At 42.6% G+C, this 19,228-nt stretch overlaps 1 protein-coding gene across 1 annotated transcript; it reads left to right on the top strand.

Moving 5' to 3' along the window:
- Positions 1-11,852: 11,852 nt before the first annotated feature.
- On the top strand, positions 11,853-12,390 carry LOC123153214 (uncharacterized). Its single transcript, XM_044572435.1, has 2 exons — positions 11,853-12,193; positions 12,300-12,390. The coding sequence occupies exons 1-2, from the start codon at positions 11,853-11,855 to the stop codon at positions 12,388-12,390; spliced, it is 432 nt and encodes a 143-aa protein (XP_044428370.1).
- The last annotated feature ends 6,838 nt before the right edge of the window (positions 12,391-19,228 follow it).

The following is a 19,228-nucleotide window of genomic DNA, read 5'->3' as shown; positions in this document are numbered from 1 at the left end:
GGGTTTTTGCAAGTGTGTTATGGTAATTCCACAATAATGGAAATATTTATAATAGCTCCCTAATATCAGGAGGATATGTTATAAAGAGAAGTCACCCTGTGAATTCCCTCGATTTAAAAGGACCGAAGATCCATGCAATTTATTTAGTGAGTTTTAAAACGGGTTGCATGATGACTTGATGCAATGCACATGATGCAAAGATGAAATGCAACGGACCAAACAAATCACACGACGAAACCCGGAAACCCTGGAAGGCATCTAAAGCTCCGGTCTTGGGGCATCACAAGTTTCCCTGGCAGAACAGCTACGCTAGAGCCCTAGATTGGTTCCGCCTCGTGGCGGCGGAGCCTCGTCCCGAAAGCTTGCTTATGATTTTTTTCTCATCAAAGACTCCATATAGCAGAAGATGGGCATCGGAGGGCCACCAGGGGGCTCACGAGGCAGGGGGCGTGCCCAGGGGGGTAGGGCGCGCCCTCCACCCTCGTGGGCAGGGTGTGGCCCCCCTCCGGAACTTCTTGCGCTCAGTATTTTTTATATATTCTGAAAATGACTTCCGTGAAGTTTTAGGACTTTTGGAGCTGTGCAGAATAGGTCTGTAATATTTGCTCCTTTTCCAGTCCAGAATCCCAGCTGCCAACATTCTCCCTCTTTATGTAAACCTTGTAAAATAAGAGAGAATATGCATAAGTATTGTGACATAATGTGTAATAACAACCCATAATGCAATAAATATCGATATAAAAGCATGATGCAAAATGGACGTATCATAACTAGAGTTGTGCTCTTATGATATGGGCTTGATAGCCGGATTACCTTAAGTAACCGGAGTTGTGCTCTTATAATATGGGCTTGATAGCCGGATTACCGAAGTAACTAGAGCTGTGCTCTTATAATATGGGCTTGATAGACGGATCAAGAGGGTAGTCATAGCTATGCTCAATGAGCATGAAGCCCCCAAGTGACCAATGATATGATAAGGCAATAAGGCAGAATACCCATGTTTGAACCACGCATCATCGCAACAAGTTCTCTTTGGCAACCTTTAATTTTTCCGAGAACTCAAACTTGCGAGAGATGAATTTATTTTTCAACCGGAGTTTTAAACCGGATATTGAGAGCTTCAGAGCTTTGTGGGAGACAGTTTCCTCTTAAACTGGATTTTGAACTGGATATTGAGGGCTTCAGCGTTGTGCGGGAGACGGGATTTCCCTTGAACCGGATTGTAAACCGGAAGCATCGTTGTGAGCCGGAATATTTCTGACGGCCTTTTAAATTTTCATCAATATAGCAATAGCCTCCGGGACCGGGTTATCTTTCCCTCCATCGTCCTGGGGTTCTTGAATTTGCTAAAACTGGCAAGATTTGCAGAGTCATGTCATCGTAGCTCCCGAGTCTTAAGACTACTCGACGAGTTGGCTTGAGACTCTCCATGTTTGACCATGATATAACTAGTGGATTGCTGAAATATGTTGAATCTCGATGGGTTAAAATTGATCCCATTGGAATTGTGTTAGTAAACCGGCCAGTGGGTCATCCACGCTGGTTGTTGAAATTACCCGAACTGCAGTGGCAACGATGTGTACTCCAATTCATTGAGCCATCCGGTGGAAACTGGTAATATATTATGATCTGCTCCAGATTTGTTGAAATAAACCGGGCCACGGGAGCGGTAACTTGCGTGCACTCATTAAGCAGCTCGTGCAGACGGGTGTAGCTCCGATGTGTTGATGTAGACCAGACAGCGATAGACGGATGGTAAAGACGACCGCAACATCATAGGCGGCACAGACAGACGAGTCATCCACTGTGTTATAAGCCGGCACGGACGGACGAGTCAAGCGCAGGCGCGGTAAGCCGCGCGGACGGGCGAGTTAGCTGCATCGTGTTGATATAGACGCAGGGGTCGACGCGACATTTTGAAGCCGGCGTGGACTCATGAGTCGGCCGCGGCGTTGTAAACCGTCACGAACGGGAGAGTCGGCCATAGTGTGTCGATGTAGACCGAAACCACTAACTGGTTGGCTGCTCTGAGAGAATTTGACACTTGTCATTAAGAGCATCCCGTCCTCCGAGGACTTTGAGTGAAAATCATCAGTGAGGAAAACCGAAACCCAAACACCTACAACCCAAAGTGACTGAGCATCACTGAAGAGATTGTTCCTGTGTGGAATCAATGCTTATTACCTTTGAGGATTGTGCATCCTACTGACGGTTAGGCGTCATGGTCTAGAGCATCCAAGAGGAATTGTGGATAGCCGAGTGACCGAGTCTATGAAGGTTTGGAAGTCACCTAAAGACTTACCACGAGTGATTGGGTAAGGTCTGTGTGACTTTAGCTCAAGGAGAATATGGTGAGGACTGTGTGTCTAGGACTATGTGTCCTCAGGTTTAAATACCTAGCCGCTCCAACTAGATGTACAACTGTCACAGCAGTTGGAACTGGTCTATCAAATCATTGTCTTCACCAAGCTACTGGTTCTATTTCCTCAACCCTTTCATTTCTTCATTCATGTGTTGATGAACTTGATCATTACTGTTTGAAGACTTTGACTGAAGATTTTCTCAATTTCCTGAATCCTAATTCTTTAGTCATCTTGTCTTCTGCCTGCTCATCATGTTTTCATGCTACATGTACTCTGTGCTTGTTTCATATCATCATGATGACTGTGTTACTACCATGTTATGCTTGCACTTGAGTACTTAGTCCACTGCTGATAATTCGTCTCTTAGGGATTTCCTCGAGTAGTATTTCCTCAGTGACGGATTCATAAAATCGCCTATTCACCCCCTCTAGTCAATATAACACACTTTCAATTGGTATCAAAGCAAGGTACTCCCTTATTCTGTGTGATTTTGGTTTAACCACCTGGAGTTTTATTTATGTCGACTGCAGGCATGATCAAGGTCTTGGCTGGGTGTCCTACCTTCGATGGGACGGACTACCCTTACTGGAAGAATAAGATGCGCATGCATCTTGAGGCAATTGACAACGATCTCTGGTACGTTATGGAAAATGGTGTTCCCTCTGTCACTCCTTCCGTGAAAGCTGCTAATGTGAAGAGATTCAAGCAACTTGACTCTCAAGCGAAGAATGTCATATGTGGTCGTCTGAGCAAAGGATAGTATGGCAGAGTGAGTGCTTTGGAGACTGCAAAGCTTATCTCGGATAGGCTGTCCAAGGTCAATGAAGGAGTCTCAACTCAACGTGACTCTCGTGTTGACGTTAGTCGCAATCTCTTCAACCGGTTCAAAAGACTCGACAATGTTCAGCAAACCTTTGATCGCCTCACTAACATCTTAAATGAGCTTCAAGCACTTGGTGCCACTAACATCACCAACCATGAGGTGGTGAAGAAATTGCTGAGATCACTTGAGTCCTCATTCGATACACTGGCACTGATGATTCAAGAACGTGGAGACTACAAGTCACTAGATCCTGCTGATATCCTTGAGAGGCTGAACACTCATGAATTCCAACTGGCTGAGAAGAGAGATCTCTATGGACCTAACTATGGAAGATCACGCGCACTGAAGGCCAAGGCAGTTTCCTCATCTAAAGGAGAAGATTCTGATAGTAGCCTTGGTGATCCCGAAGAACTAATCTAGGAGCTAGCAATGCTCGTGAGGAAATTTCAGAAGTTCTCAAGACATGGTCGCTTTGGAAAATCTTCAAGTGATTGCATGAGATCAGATTCCTCATCCCGCGATTACAAGAAGAGGACTTGCCACAAATGCAAGAAACCTGGCCACTACATACTGATTGTCCTCAGTGGACGAAGGAATCAAAGAAGAATAAGTACAAGGATGATAGTTCAGATGACTCAAAGAAGAAGAATAAATCTTCAGAGTCTTCATTTTGAAAATCTTCAAAGTATTCATCTCACAAGAAGAGTAGTTCCAAAAAGTCTTGGGCATTCATTGGCAAGGAAATGGACTCTGAAGCTGAATTCGAGCATATTTGTGTTGGTCCCAGTTTTGTTATCTTTAGACACCTTTCCTTATGTGAGCGCAACAAATCTGGTCCTGCTCAAACTCTACAGTCTTGTCCCCCCAAAAAAAGATTAGTTCGTTACAGATGTGCGTATTGCGTTTGTCATTGTTTTCCCTTTTTGACCAATGTAGGTGCTGGATAGCCAGTCTGTACTAGTACTTTCCCCCCTTTCTTTCCTCTTTGAACCACGTCCTAGATTCATGCTATACAACTTTCCCCACCACTTTCCCCCATTCCTTTCCTCTTTGAACCACTTGCTAGATTCATGCTATACAACTTTCCCCCCTTCCTTTCCTTTTTAAACCACGTCCTAGATTCATGCTATACAACTTTCCCCACTACTTTCCCGTATTCCTTTCCTCTTTGAACCACATCCTAGATTCATGCTATAAAACTTTCCCCACTACTTTCCTGCTTGATCCAACACATAGATTCAAGCGCAGAAGCGGAAAAACCCACATGCAGCTAGAGTAATGCATGTGGAATAAGTAAAGTATACCTTATGGTTCTTGGGGTGTGGTTCGGTGGGCGACCGGAGGCCGTTCTGCCCACACTATGTACGGTGACAAGGAAGAAGGGGTCGGAGGCCCTCTCGCGCCGCTGCTAGGTGGAAGGGAACAACTGTGCCGGTAGTTCCCTCCCTCACTGATGGCGACAGCATTAAGCCTCCTTCCCTTCCCGGCGGACAGATCTGGAGAGGGTGAGAGAGTGTGAAGAGAGCAACTACAAGCGTTGAGGCTCCAGCGTGTATAAATATAGTGGAGAGAGAGAGAGTGAAGAGTGCAAACCCTAGAAAACAAGCACCGAGGCTGCAGCGTATACGTGATGAGGTGATTATACGGTCACTACGAGATCGTATAGCTCCGTATCCATCCATTTTGACCAGTCAAAGAATCCTCTTGGCACCGCCCCAGATCACTTTCTCTGTGTCATGCAGGGACTACCTGTCATTGGATGGAAAAAAGAAGTCGAACACAAACAAAATTATGCTCAAGTGTGGTTATCGAACCCGAGACCTCAAGTTTGATGAGCGAACAGGCTAACCAGCTACGCCACCCTCATGTTATGTTTAACGAGAGGAAAATAACCTTTTATACATTCCTGCATTCGTGTGACAAGCATGCCGTGTTTTTTTGCGTGGGAGTCATTGGGATTTAAATCATAATTGTGTCATGTGGCTTTGGTGGTAAGGTCTTCTGGGATTTAAAGCAGTGTTGGTAGTATAGAAATAATGCAGCCTTAGTCACCTTACCTCTCTCCACGTAGTATGTTGGGTCCCACCAGTTAGAGGGTGAAACAAACAAATTAATAAGAAAAATTAAAAGCGCAAGCGGTGTATCTTACCTCACACCACTACAAAAAAGACACTTCCGTGATGATTTGTGTTTGTCATAGTAGGTCACATTTTCTGTCATGCATGTACATCCATGACAATTTTATGACAGAATCAAGATAGTCATACATGTGCTGTCCTAGAAGTGTTCCATGACATTATCAAAATTATCATCACGGAAGTGTCCACTTCCATGACATTAAATCACTCGTCATAGAAGTGTTTTCGTCAAGGGTGACCGGCACGTGGCATCCACCGTAACAGGTCGCTCTTAAGCTATCGGGTCCGGTTTTGGATCCGATAACCCGTTAACAGCCCGGACCAATGGGGATTTTCCACGTGTAAAATTCTCATTGGCTAGAGGAAACATGTATTGGCTCATCGTTGGGACAGATGTCATCCACTCATTGGACAGGAGGCGCCTATGATACGTCGACATGTGGCACAGCCCAATAGAGGCCCATTCTGGTGAAAAGGCCGGCCTGTTTGACTTGGTCAAAAGGTAACGAGTCGGCCCAGGGAAAGCATGCTAACGACCTGTTTGTATATCGCCCATCTACGGCCCGCTAACTCCTGGCCCGTTACGGCCTATCGGAATTAAGCCCAATAGCTTCATCTGGGTCGTCCAACATGATTCTAGCCCATTGTTACTTCCGGCCCATGTATGGCCCATGATGTCTTTCGGCCCATATGAGGCCCTTCATAACTCTGGGCCCAATACAGGCCCGAGATGAAACTGGCCCATAATGAACAGTGTATCACTTTCTACCCATTAACGGCCGATTATTCCGTCGGCCGTTTCCAGCCCATGTTAACTTTTGGCCTTCTAAGGGGCCCATTTATTCTTGGGCTCATTTCTAGAATTTGGTTAGTTACGGTCCATTACTGGCCTATTCCATTTGTGGGCCAAATTAAGACCGTGGTTACATTGGGCCCGTTTGTGGCTCGTTAACCCGTTGGGCTGTTTTCATAGCCAAATACAGCCTATTAACAGCCCATTATGGTCCACGAATAGTATGGCCCATGTTTGGCGAAATGATTATACGCCCCGTAGAAGGCCCATGGATCCTACGGCCCGTAGAAGGCCCATGGATCATAAGGCCCGTAGAAAGTCCATGGATCCTACAGCCCGTAGAAGGCCCATGGATCTTACGGCCCGCAGGAGGCCCATGGTTACAATAGTCCATGTGTTTCCATGATTATTCTGGCCTAGTTACCAAAAATAGGTTATTGTGGCCACTAGAAAAATGCGGAAAAAGAACTGCAGTGACTACAAGCAAACAACTAAACAAGACAATAAGGAAATAAATAAGCAAGCAACTAATGCTAGCCTATTACAGCTATTACACATATTACATCCACTGGGCATCAAAGTTCGCCACCAGTGCAAATATAGGGAACAAAACAGCATATTACATACACTGGCCGTCAAAATTGGCCACCAGTGCAAATAATCACGGCAGCAAAATAAGAGCATAACCGAAACAACTTTAGAAGAGCTCAAGAAACGTTATCCTGGGTATCCACCATCCTGGCAATAAGTTTAGCAAGCTTATTAGCTTTGTCCTGTTTGGCGGTAAAATCCTCCAACGCTTGCTGTTGCACGAGAAAGTATGCATCTGAATGCTCCAAGGACTTCCGCAGTCCTTCCGCTTCTTGTCGCAACACAGCTGATCGATGTCTTTCAGCTTGTAGTTGAGACTCAACAAACCGAACTGATTCAGACAGTGAGTTTGAATAGCTTGTGCAAGTGGTAGTGGCCAGTAACTCGAACACTAAACCAAGACAGGACTTTGGGGTTGTCTCACTATCTTCAAGATAGTCTTCCTTAGCTGTTTTATCAGCTTTGTTGGAGACCAACAAGGATATCTCACTATCCTGAACCTTATTTGCATTACTTCATTTACCATTGCTTAATAAGGCACTCTTCCCCGATATTCTGTTAGCATTCTAAAAGAAGAAACAAGCAAACACATAACAGGTTTAGCATGTACTAGTATATGAAACTCATTTCGGTGAACCAGTTCATTAGTAAGGTGGACATGATTAAACTACCAAGTATTCTATTACCAAGTACTAGTACATAATAAAAGCATCAAACAAACATATATCTATGTCCTATGGTCACTGCATTGTCTTGCCAAATCTAAATAGAGACACAGTTCAAATCATATTAGTTCAAGACAAAGCAACAGTGAAAGAATACAAAGCGTGGGAAACTACACGGCACAACAAGATTTCAGATGGGTACGATGGGTCTACATGTACAACAACACTATTGGCTCTGTTGTGATGCTAGTAATGTGTGTGATATGAGAAGTCAACTGTATACACAATTGAAATTGAAATCAACAGCCTGTTAAAGAAACATGCGTGAACATACCTGCTGTGCCATTGAAGTTTCGATTAGATCCTTCAATTTAAAAACAAGTTTGTATGAGTAAATACAGTGATACAAGAGCAACACTACAAGAAATATGTCAACTAGTGACCTTCTCTCAGTGACCCTGGAAGAATTGGTCATAGATCTATGACCATTTGAGACCAATTGGTCAAAAGCTGTTCAGGGGGCTCCAAACCCTAAACTATAACGACCATTTTGGTTAGAAAGGTCGTAATTTCCTTACACGAAATGGTCATAAAGCATATAACACTGGTCTGCTGCCTTATTTCTAGCCGATCATGGCCAATATAGATGGTCATAACCTTGTAAATTGTGGTGGGTTGCTATGACTAGGCGCCACCTCATCAGTTTTGCCTATGTGTCATGTCCATGTGTCAGTTTTTGCCCTAGGTTGTGAAGCAACCTATATTTCTGTCATTCCCAAAATTCCCAAAAAATCTCCTAAATTCTTTGGGTCATATATTTTTCGAATATGTACAAAACCTTCCTTGCCTAGTTAAAAAATAATTCAACAATATTCATTTTCCTATTCTGTTCAGAAAAACACTTTGTGAAGGAAGTGCTATTTATATATTCTTGATTGCCCTCAAAATTTTTGGGCATTCTTTCCTATCGAAATCATTGCCGCATGATAAAATTCAGGTCCATTTGCCCAGCAAATCTTCCTCAGCAAATTTCCAAAGTTTTTGTCCACCTAGAAGCATTGTGAAGGAAGTACAAGATAGGAACATCGTTATGAGTTTAATTTTTGCCACATATTCTATATGCCAAAGTCATAACTCTACACAAAAGTTTAGCTCTATCTAACAATACATGTGAGCTCACCATCGAATCTTTGTTCCTGGTAATATTTTTATTTTGTGAAGCAACTACATTTTATATTCCTTTATAATTGTTGAAAATTTTCCAGGACATTACCTTGACTATAGAAACCCCGTATGCCGAATTTCACCATAATCCAATCATCTATGTAAGCCCAGCTTCAATTTCTATTTTTTGTCCAAATTGGCAGATTGCAAAGGAAGTGCTATCTAGACACCTCCTATTGTCCTCAAACTTTTTGTGCCATCTTACATATAAAAATCATTGCCACATTCCAATATTCAGCTCCATTTTCCTATTAAATCTTCCTCAACAAATTTATAAAGTTTCTATCCGGAGAGAAGCTTTGTGAAGGAAGTACAAGCTAGGATTATCCAAATGGTATAAAACCTTTACAGTGCTTTAATATGCCCAAATTACCATACTCCACAAAATTTAAGCTCAATCCACTTATCCATTTGAGTCCAGATTCAACATCCATATTTCTGCCCGATGTGGTACTTCGCAAAGCAAGTGCCATACAAACTCCTCCATTTGAGCTGAAAATTTGCCAAGACAGTCTCCCTAGTAGATGATCATCCTCAGCCAAAACTCAGGCCCATTAGCCTTGTGAATTTCCCGTACCGCTTATCAAACACTTGGCTGCTAATTCATGTTTGAGAATAGTTCGGTCTTCTCGTGAGATTCTTCTGTTGTTATTTTCTTCCTAGCATCTACCTGAGGAGTGCCCAACCTACTAGACATGCCTAGGCTACCCAGAACGGATTGCAATGCCACGGTCAGGTGGTGACCACGCGACGGGCATGCGAGTCTACGCGCTTTGGAGTTGGGGCCCTGGGCCACCGTCCAAACCACGACGTATCACCACCAAACCATGTATTTATGATTAAATAGATACTTATGTAACTAGAAATGATTTTTGGAAAAAATAAAGAGCAAACTATAAGGCAGCTGCAGTTCAAATTTGACACGTTTCCTACTAAATGGGCGAATATTTGTCTTTTTCACGAGAGGTGGATAAAAACTTTTGACACCCAACCATTTTGTCAATTGTGCATTCAATATGGCCTAGTATTTTAGAAAATTGATTTGGTCCAATTTTGCAACAAATATATGGTAGGCCCTTCACAAAAAAACTCATTTCGGGCACTCGGAAAATGGAAAATGAATTTTCCGTGCAAAGAAAATGAAAAATTCCTTAAGAAACATTGTTTGGAATTCCAAGATGCACCCTTGTGCATAATATGAGATCATTTGAACAAACTATGCCATGAATGTGGCCACAAGATTGATCATTTGGCTTGAAAGCCATGAATCTTCACGCATGATAGCTTATTTCTGAGAACACGTTTTTAAATTAATTGTCGTATTACAACTTTATTATTTTTCCTGGAAACTTGGTCACATATAATGACACAATGTGAAGGTTTTCCAATTGTTTGATTCTTTTTCAATTTTGTATGCCCGTTTCAAAATGCGATCAAAACGGCGGGCTTGACCGTTCCTAGCTAGTGGTTGAATCTTGGAAACCTTCTGATATTTCTCTTATTAAATAGATACTTATGTACCTAGAAATGTTTTTTGGAAAAAATAAAGAGCAAACTATGAGGCAGCTGCAGTTCAAATTTGACCTGGTTCCTATTAAATCGGCGGGAATTTGTCTTTTTCACCAGAGGTGGATCAAAACTTTTGACACCCAACCATTTTGTTAATTGTGCATTAAATATGGCCTAGTATTTTATAAAATTGATTTGGTCCAATTTTGCAACAAATATATGGTAGGTCCTTCACAAAAAAACTCATCACGGGCACTCGGGAAATGGAAAATGAATTTTCCATGCAAAGAAAATGAAAACTCCCTTAAAAACATTATTTGGAATTCCAAGATGCACCCTTGTGCACAATATGAGATCATTGGAACAAACTATACCATGAATGTAGCCATAAGATTGACCATTTGGCTTGAAAGCCATGAATCTTCAAGCATGATAGCTCATTTTTTAGAATTTTTTTTTAAATTAATTGTCATATTACAACTTTATTATTTTTCCTGGAAACTTGGTCACATATAATGACACAATGCGAAGGTTTTCCAATTTTTAATTTTTTTGAATTTTTTATTCCCATTTCAAAATGCGATCAAAACGGCGGGCTTGGCCGTTCCTAGCTAGTGGTTGAATCTTGGAAAACTTTTGATGTTTCCTTGATTAAATAGATACTTATGTACCTAGAAATGATTTTTGGAAAAAATAAACAGCAAATTATGAGGGAGATGCAGTTCAAATTTGACCCGGTTCCTATTAAATCGGCGGGAATTTGTCTTTTTCACCAGAGGTGGATCAAAACTTTTGACACCCAACCATTTTGTCAATTGTGCATTAAATATGGCCTAGTATTTTAGAAAATTGATTTGGTCCAATTTTACAACAAATATATGATAGGTGCTTAAAAAAACCCATTTCGGGCACTCGAAAAATGGAAAATGAATTTTCCGTGCAAAGAAAATGAAAACTCCCTTAGGCAACATTGTTTGGAATTCCAAGATGCACCCTTGTGCACAATATGAGATCATTTCAACAAATATTTGGTAGGTCTTTTAAAAAAACTCATTTTGAGAACTAAAAAGTGAAAAGTGGTTTTTTCTGAAAAACTTATCTTTGATTTCGACCCATTTAGATGGTCATAAGGTCTTCGAATTGTTTGCTGCGTTTTGATTGGTCTATAAACATATCACGCGGATCATGGATTATACAACGTCAAATGCTCGAGGATCCAACGGCAGTCATCAACCCTTCCACACCAACCCTAACTCTGTTCTCGTGGTCATTTTGCATCCACCCCCCGCCTCCTTTTTTTCCCAATCCATCCCAGATCGAGAGAGAGCTCGTCTCCTTCCTTCCTCCAGCTCCCTCCAGATCGAGGAAGAGATCACCGCCGCCACCTCCCTCCAGCGGAGCTCGCCGCCGTCCATGGCCTCCCCCACGCCCTCCTGCTCCGCCTGCTCCTCCTCCCTCGACGCCTCCCGCGCGCCGTTGCCGATTTCCCAAACCAGACCGTCTCCCCGGTTCATTCCTTCCTCCCCTCCCACCCACCCGCCTCGGCGCCGCCACCCAACTCGTATGATGATGGAGATTCCCTTCCGTTTCGCCCGCCTGTGTCACGGGACAAGTAAAACTGGCGGTCACACACAACACAACGACCACACGATCGATCGAGCTCGAGCCGACGGAGAGAAAAGCGCTCACTCCCACGAGGCCGGCCAGCGATGTATGCACACAGGTGCCGACCACGACCGCACCAGCATGGCCAAGTGGGATCCCTCCTACCCGCGCTCCAAGCAGCGGTCAACCCCGCCCCGCCGCAGCCTCGTGCTGCGCCGCAAGCGCTCGTCCCGCCACGTCGCGTCGGGGCTCTCCGCCAAAGACTCCAGCGCATCCGGGGCGGATCTGGAGCTGGCGGCGCCCAAACCGCGGCGCAGCATTGGCGGGTCCACGGACTGGAGGGCCGGGATGCTGCTGCCGACCACCACCACAGCCTCCTCCTCCTCCTCCGCGCGGAAGGGCAATGGCAGCCACGCGCATGCGAAGCGGGGCGCGCGGCTCGACGAGGCCGGCGTCGCGCACTTGCTTCCCGCGCTGGAGCGGGTAAGCTAATACGCTGGCCGTCTCTCCGTCACTCCATTTCTGTACCTCAATTTCGATCGCCTCGGCTAATGATGTGTTGGTTGGTTGCGCGTGCGTGCGCGCTCATACGTGGAAGAAGACGGTGGCGGGCGCGTCGAGGATGTTCGTGGAGAGGCACCGGAGCAGCCACGTGCAGCTCATCAGCGACATGGTTTAGCAGATGAGATCACCCAAGCTGCCGCCCGTCCACCCGCCTCGGCGCCGCCATTGCCGTTGGATGTTCAGTTTCTATCTATGAACAAGTATGCGTCACTTTTTCTTTTTGTTTGACCAAACTCAAGTCCCCTTTCTAAAACTGCAGCCAAGCAGTACTTGCTACTAGAATAATCCCATGAATGAATTCTTTGTTGTGGTCAACTCTTTCTTGTCTCTCTACTAGGATTCATGCACCAAGCCTAGAGTTAGAATTTTGTGTCAGACTGCTAGTAAATCAGGCTCTACTCTGTCCAATAGCAAGTTGGATAGCACCTGTAGTTAATTGCACGGACATATGGATTTTGGTTCATTTTGTACGTATGTTTGTTTGTTCATGCTTACGACTTTGGCTAAAACATGTTGGATGCCCAATTCCTATGGTGAACCTTTTGGTTCAAGCAAGCAAACTCATGTTCCCTTTCTATGACTGAAGCCAAGCTGTACCTACTACTGGCATAATACGATGGATTCATTCTTTGTTTGTGGTCAACTCTTGTCTGTAGGCTGTGTGCTGTACTACCAGTAAACTAGTTTGTACTCTCTCCAACTGCAAGTTGGATAGCCTTGCAATTATTGTACAGACATGCATATGATTTTTGGTTCAATTTGTATGTATGTATATGCTTAAGACTTTGACTAAAACTAGTTGGATGTTCAGTTCCCCATGAAGGTGACCAATCCCTAGCAGTGCCCATTGGTCCTTCCTGTTAATTTCACCTCCTGTGATTTTAATATTTGTTTCTTGCTTTCCACAGCGACCAAGTTCTCTTAACAGCGGGACATCTGAGTTCGTCGTGGTGATGGCAGCTAACACGGAGCCGCTCGAAATCTCCTCGACCTCCCGTCATGTTTCTTGCTGACGGCAAGGTAGAAATTCTGTCCATATACATCATACTAATGCTAATTAATTTATATGTTGTAGCTTGCGTGATATGGTCATAGCAGTAACTGTTAAGCTCATAATTCTGTATGTTGTCTTCAAGTTTTCTCTAATATAGATTTATCAAATCTCTGTCTGAACTTCTCTAATAAAAAATGGTGCTAACTGTTAAAGCTCTTCGTGGTGACATGTTACTTTTACCAATACAATAATATATTAGCACTCAAGGACTGTTTGAGTGATAGGTTGTTCATACTATTAGAGAAGTGAACTGATTAAGCTATTGCTTTCCCCAACAACAAAAAATAAACACGGCAGTTGAACAACGTGTATCCCTTCACTTGGAAGCCTATGAAACTTTCTGTAGCAGCAGTGCAACACACTTTATATATATGTATGAGGCTGGGTAGTTCAAATATACTTTACTTCCTAACTCATTCATATATATGATGGAAATTGTGCAGGTTCCATGGTGCCAAGTGGCCTTTGGCCATCTTGAACTGGGACTCCAGTAACAAGTACATGTTGCTGCCACACTCAATATTTAAAGTTGTTTTCTTTTTCTTTTTGGAGAGATGTTAATCACCCAGTTTCCCTGTTAATAACCTGAGAACACTTGCCTGCTCCCCAACCCTCGCCCCAGCCTGCCGCTGCTGGCTTGCTGCGTGGCTGTCGCCGCAGCAGATAATTAGATTTTTGGGACTCTGTTTCTATGCTCTGCTCGATAGCATTTTGGATATTAATTGGACACGCTTTATATAAAACGATTTATCTTGTACATTGCTCTGCCTAACTTGTAGGAGTATACATGAAACCATACTTGTCAAATATCAATACTTGTCAAATATCGAGTATCACAGCTGAATAATAACGTCTTGTTTTCTGTTCACTGAATCAAAATTCTTCTCTCTTTTTACGATCAGTCCATCTTACAGCCATCAATAAGAAAAACACTTATCTTCATATTAGGATTATTATTTTCTTGTCTGCAGTATTATAATGTACATATGCTTTTCTGTTCACTGAATCACAATTCTTCACTCTTTTTACCATCAATCCATCTTCTTACAGTTGCATGTTTTTTTGGCTGTCCAGATGACCAAGCCCAAGGAGGAAGCAGTTGCTCATCACTGAGGACAAGTAACTCCAGCAGGTTGACGCCGTAGATTCATAGTGTACCTTCTATATGCCCATCCAGTTCTGTGATTTGTGTCTTGAAACCCAAAAACCCCATGCCCATGTGGGAGCTGAACCATAGTTTTTTGCTTGTGGAAAATAATATCCTTGGCTGAATCGACTTGAGGTGGTTTCTTCGAAATTCTTGGAAATGATTTGGTAGTTTATTTCGGCGATGAATTGTTTCATACTGAAGTTTACTGGTACATGTGTGGTTTGCTACTGTTGCTTCGTTTGGGTTGGGTTGGTTCCAGCGGGGAGATGTGCATGCACACTGGCAGCATGAGCTAGCAGCCATGGTTGCCAGCCAGCCACCACCATGTAAATGTAATAAATGTGTGGCCTATCTAGTGTGTTGCTGATAATATGATTTTACGTCACTTGGCAGGCACCATAATCTGTTTTTTCCTCACTGTACTGTAGGAATAAATGTGTGGCCTATCTAGTGTGCTGCTGATAGAAATATAGATGGAAGATTTGTTGACTAGTTAAATTGAGCTTATTGTCAATTCTTCTTATAAGCTATGTTTGATGCTGCCTACAGGTTCTTATTCTTCTTCTTTTTGCATAGGTGAAGTATGAAGTGTGAAGCCGTGAAGCCTATCAGCAAGAGTAGCATATTATGTATTGTAATATCAGGCAAAGTGTAATATTGGTCAGAGTAGCATATTATGTATTGTAATATTTAGTGTTGTTTTGGATGAATTTCATTTGCTCTATAATCTGTTTGAAATATTGACTGTGTATATAATTTCAATACCTATGAAATGGAAACCTGACCAGGGGGACCCATTTATGAAAATTGGTTGACAAATTTTGAAATTTTTGATGTGTGGGTCCAATTGTGATATCAGCATGACAAGTGGGACCAATATGACCAGTGGGACCAGCGCAAAAATAATGTGGCTAAAAATAGAAAATTAATAGCAATGGCCCAGAAATTAGAAAGGCTGAATAGTTGGGCCTGGCCCATATAGCTGACAAAAATTAATAAGAAAAATAAATATATAAAAGGCTGAATTGTTGGGCTCAGCCGATGTAAAACATCGAACTAGACCGGGCTGAATCTTATTAACGACCTTTTCAAATTGGTCGCAATTTTAGCACGTCAGATTGACACCTCGGATCCTACGTGGCCTAGTCAGAGAGCTAGCGACCAAAACAGAAGGTCATAGAATCAACGACCTTTTGTTTTGGTCATGGAATTCCACGACCTTCTCACAGAGAAGGTCGTTAATTCCAGTTTACGACCACCAGCTTTTGACCTTCTATTTTTGGTCACAAAAAGGTCACAAATAAAAAACAATGACCTTTCAGTGACCAATAGTGATGGTCGCAAGTTGACATATTTCTCGTAGTGCAAAGCAGTATGCACGATAGCAATCGAATCTTAAATTAGAACAGTTGTTCTTGAGGTTTAAGCACTTGTTCTACATGAACAGAGTACAGTACGACACATGAATACAGTACTTAAAAAATGAGCTCATAGACCTTACCACATTCTTGATTCGGGACCAGTACAGAACAAGGCGTTCCCAGTCATCGTCCAGTAAATGTGTCTCAGGAGAACGTAAGGGAATTTGATGAGTTTCTTTGCCAGTGAAGTACGTTTTCTTCAGGTAATTACGATACTGCCACCAAGAATTCTTGAAGATAGCAGAGGTATTAGCATAGGGTTACCTCATCCTGAGTTTCCAAATCGGTCCTTCTCTATAGAGAAAAATGGGAAAATTTGCTGTATTATAACCATCATGGAGGTAGAATGTATGGGACAAAGAAAGTAGTTGCCATGAATAACATTACTTACACATAACTCCTGGACAAACACCTGCAACTGGCATTTCCCTTCATCTTCAGTATAAAATTTCCAAGATGGGAACATACGCACATAGGATTTAACAACATCAAATGCGATAGATGCTAAACTACGACTGGCTGGTTGTGCTTCCTCCACAGGAATAGGCGTACTAACTGGTGGAGTTGGGGTTCGCCGTGGTAGTACTAGCCCTTTGGGCACTGGAGCTGCCTTACTAACTTCTCTTGTTTGGGAGCTCTATGGTGGAGAGGGTGATGTGTCAATAGGAACTAGGTTACTATCTAATGGGGTTGGGGTTAGATTGGGTGAAGCTGGTTCTTTGACCATCGCAGTAGGGGTGCAATCTGCGAGAATCTGGGTTATGTGTGGTAGGGCTGGTTCTCATGCATGTACAACTGGGGTGCTATCTCCACCAAGAGGTAGCACTGTTTTATTTGAAGACCGTGTTTTTACTCCGCTAGATACTGGCATCACCCGCTCCAATTCAAATGGCTGATAAATAGGAAACATAGTTGAATGTACAGACATTGTATTAGAAACAGATGCAATAAATAGTGTGGAAAAAAGAGGGCATGAAATAGTTGACATGTATATTGTTTAACTAAAACGGATAGCATGACATAATTTCACATATATGATGTCTATCTAAACTGGATAGCATAGCATAACATAATTCAAAGATATGATGAATAACTAAACAGGATCGCATGACATAATTCACATACATGTTATCTAAGCAATCAGGATCGCATGATTTAATTCACATATGTGATTTATATGCTAAACAGAGGGCATTCGATATGATGTCTGAACTAAGAACATGGTGTTGAATATTGTGTATATATATGATGTCTAAACTATGCAATGTAAGATACCATATGCATGATATGAGCAGTATAACCGTGCCAAGTTAGAGCATACACCTTGGTGGGGGAATAGGACTTGTCATCTGTCTCTGAATCCATCTCTGAGGAGCTATCGGGACCCAACAAGAGATCTGCTCCAACAGGTAGCACTGTCTGCTCTGAAGGCCTTGTTTTCACTCCAGATTTTTTCATCTCCCACCCAAATGGCTGATTCACGGGAAGAGTAGTTTAATGTACAAACATTGTCGAAAAATGGAAATGTAATGAAGAAAAGAAAGGGCAAGATATCATTCAAATATATGATGCCTGGTTAAACAGGATGGCATTGCACATTTCACATATATTATGGCTGGCTAAAAGACATGAGACTCCATAATTCCCATATATGATATAGAAACTAAACAGGTGGCATTACAGAACATGTTTAAACTAAGCAGATGACGTATATGATGTCAAAAGTAGGCACTGCAAGGCAACATATGCATGGTATGACTAACATCATCATGCCAAGGTAGAGCAAACACCTTGGGGGTAAATAGGAGTGGTCAGCTGCGTCTGAATCCACCTCAGAATAGATATCTTCCTCTAGATTACAATCTGGAGAGGGGGAGGGTTTTCCATCAAACCCACCATGGAGCGATGTCTGCATGACATTGTATTGCCGCAACTCTTCTCTTTTTCTCTACATTTTCAGCATGACTGTGTACAATATCTGACATGCATACAAAAAAAATATGGTGAGATTATGTAAGGAGAGCATGCAGAAATCTAGAGTGACGGTAACAACCAGTGGATGGATCCGAAAATAATGATAACAGGCTGATGATTTGTTTAATTTAATAAAAAGATAGATGATGATTGCTTTACTATTTGTTTCCCACCCAAGATGAACAACATAGACATACCCCAGGTGAACCAGATATTATACAGAGATACTATTCATTGTTGTCTCGATATGTGCCCCATAACTAATTTAGAACTCAAGTTTGAACATTAATTTGGACCTGACTTGGAGTCTAAGAGATGAACATGACGATAAAGTAGCAGGTAATTTTAAGCAATGCATAACATAAGCATAAACAAAAGAGTGCGACCTCTCTTGTGGACCCGTGTACTCCTCAGGTTCATCTGCTGAGTCGATGATGGTGATGTCGTTGCGGTGGGTGCCGGCGGCAGGGAAGGAGATCTAAGGCAGCGAAATACGGTCGGGAGTCATGATGTCTGGTTTGGTGGGTGCTTCTGTCGATGTAGCAGCTCAGGTGAGATGGACGATGTCGTGGCACGAGTAGGACAAACCACACAAAGTTTCCTTCGACACCTACCTGTAACTGAAGTAATTCTGTAAGGGCTCATTTGGCTTGCATGATTCTAAAAACATAGGGATAGGAAAAACACTGGAGTAGGATAGGAATGCACATGGTAAACAGAGGATTTGTAAACATAGGATTTCTGTCAACTTGGGTGTTTGGTTCACAGGAATTGGAAGAGCAGAGGAATGCGAAGAAACATGGCCAAAATAAAGTGAAACCATATGAAAGCGTGTACAGCTAGAATGTTATTCTGCCACTAATGCACTTGGTCTTATTTTCATGCATAGGATTTTGAAAAGTAGGTCTAGGTAGATGTTTTGCTCCATTCCTTTCAACAAAATGCATGAATAATTGAATAGTAGAGTGCCATAGGAAAATTTCCTATTGCTATGTTTTTTCGTTGAACCAAAATAGCCCTAATGGATCGACATGAATGTAGAGTAATAAGTGATGCAACAAGTGTACAACCTATTTGCCGTAGCCGTGTCGACCTTAGCATCACTGGGTTGGCCGCTGAAGAAGTTGAGGCAGAGGTGGCTATCAGAGGTGTGGAGGAAGATGTGAGGAATCTATAGAAGGCGTCCAGGGCACTACTCTATTGTGATGGATCGTTCTGTCGTTGGAGTAGCTCCGGTGAGCCGTAAGACGTCAAGGCTGAAGCAGCACAAGACAGACATCCTTAATCTCAAGTGGTATTCTAATAGCATCTCTAATAGATGATGTAAAATAGATGTAAAATTTACATCACCAAA

This window comes from Triticum aestivum, chromosome 7A (genome assembly GCF_018294505.1).
Source record: "Triticum aestivum cultivar Chinese Spring chromosome 7A, IWGSC CS RefSeq v2.1, whole genome shotgun sequence".
NCBI classification, from domain to species: Eukaryota; Viridiplantae; Streptophyta; class Magnoliopsida; order Poales; family Poaceae; genus Triticum; species Triticum aestivum.
The sequence above is the reverse complement of the archived record's forward strand: the minus strand, read 5'-3'. Positions and strand labels throughout refer to the sequence as shown.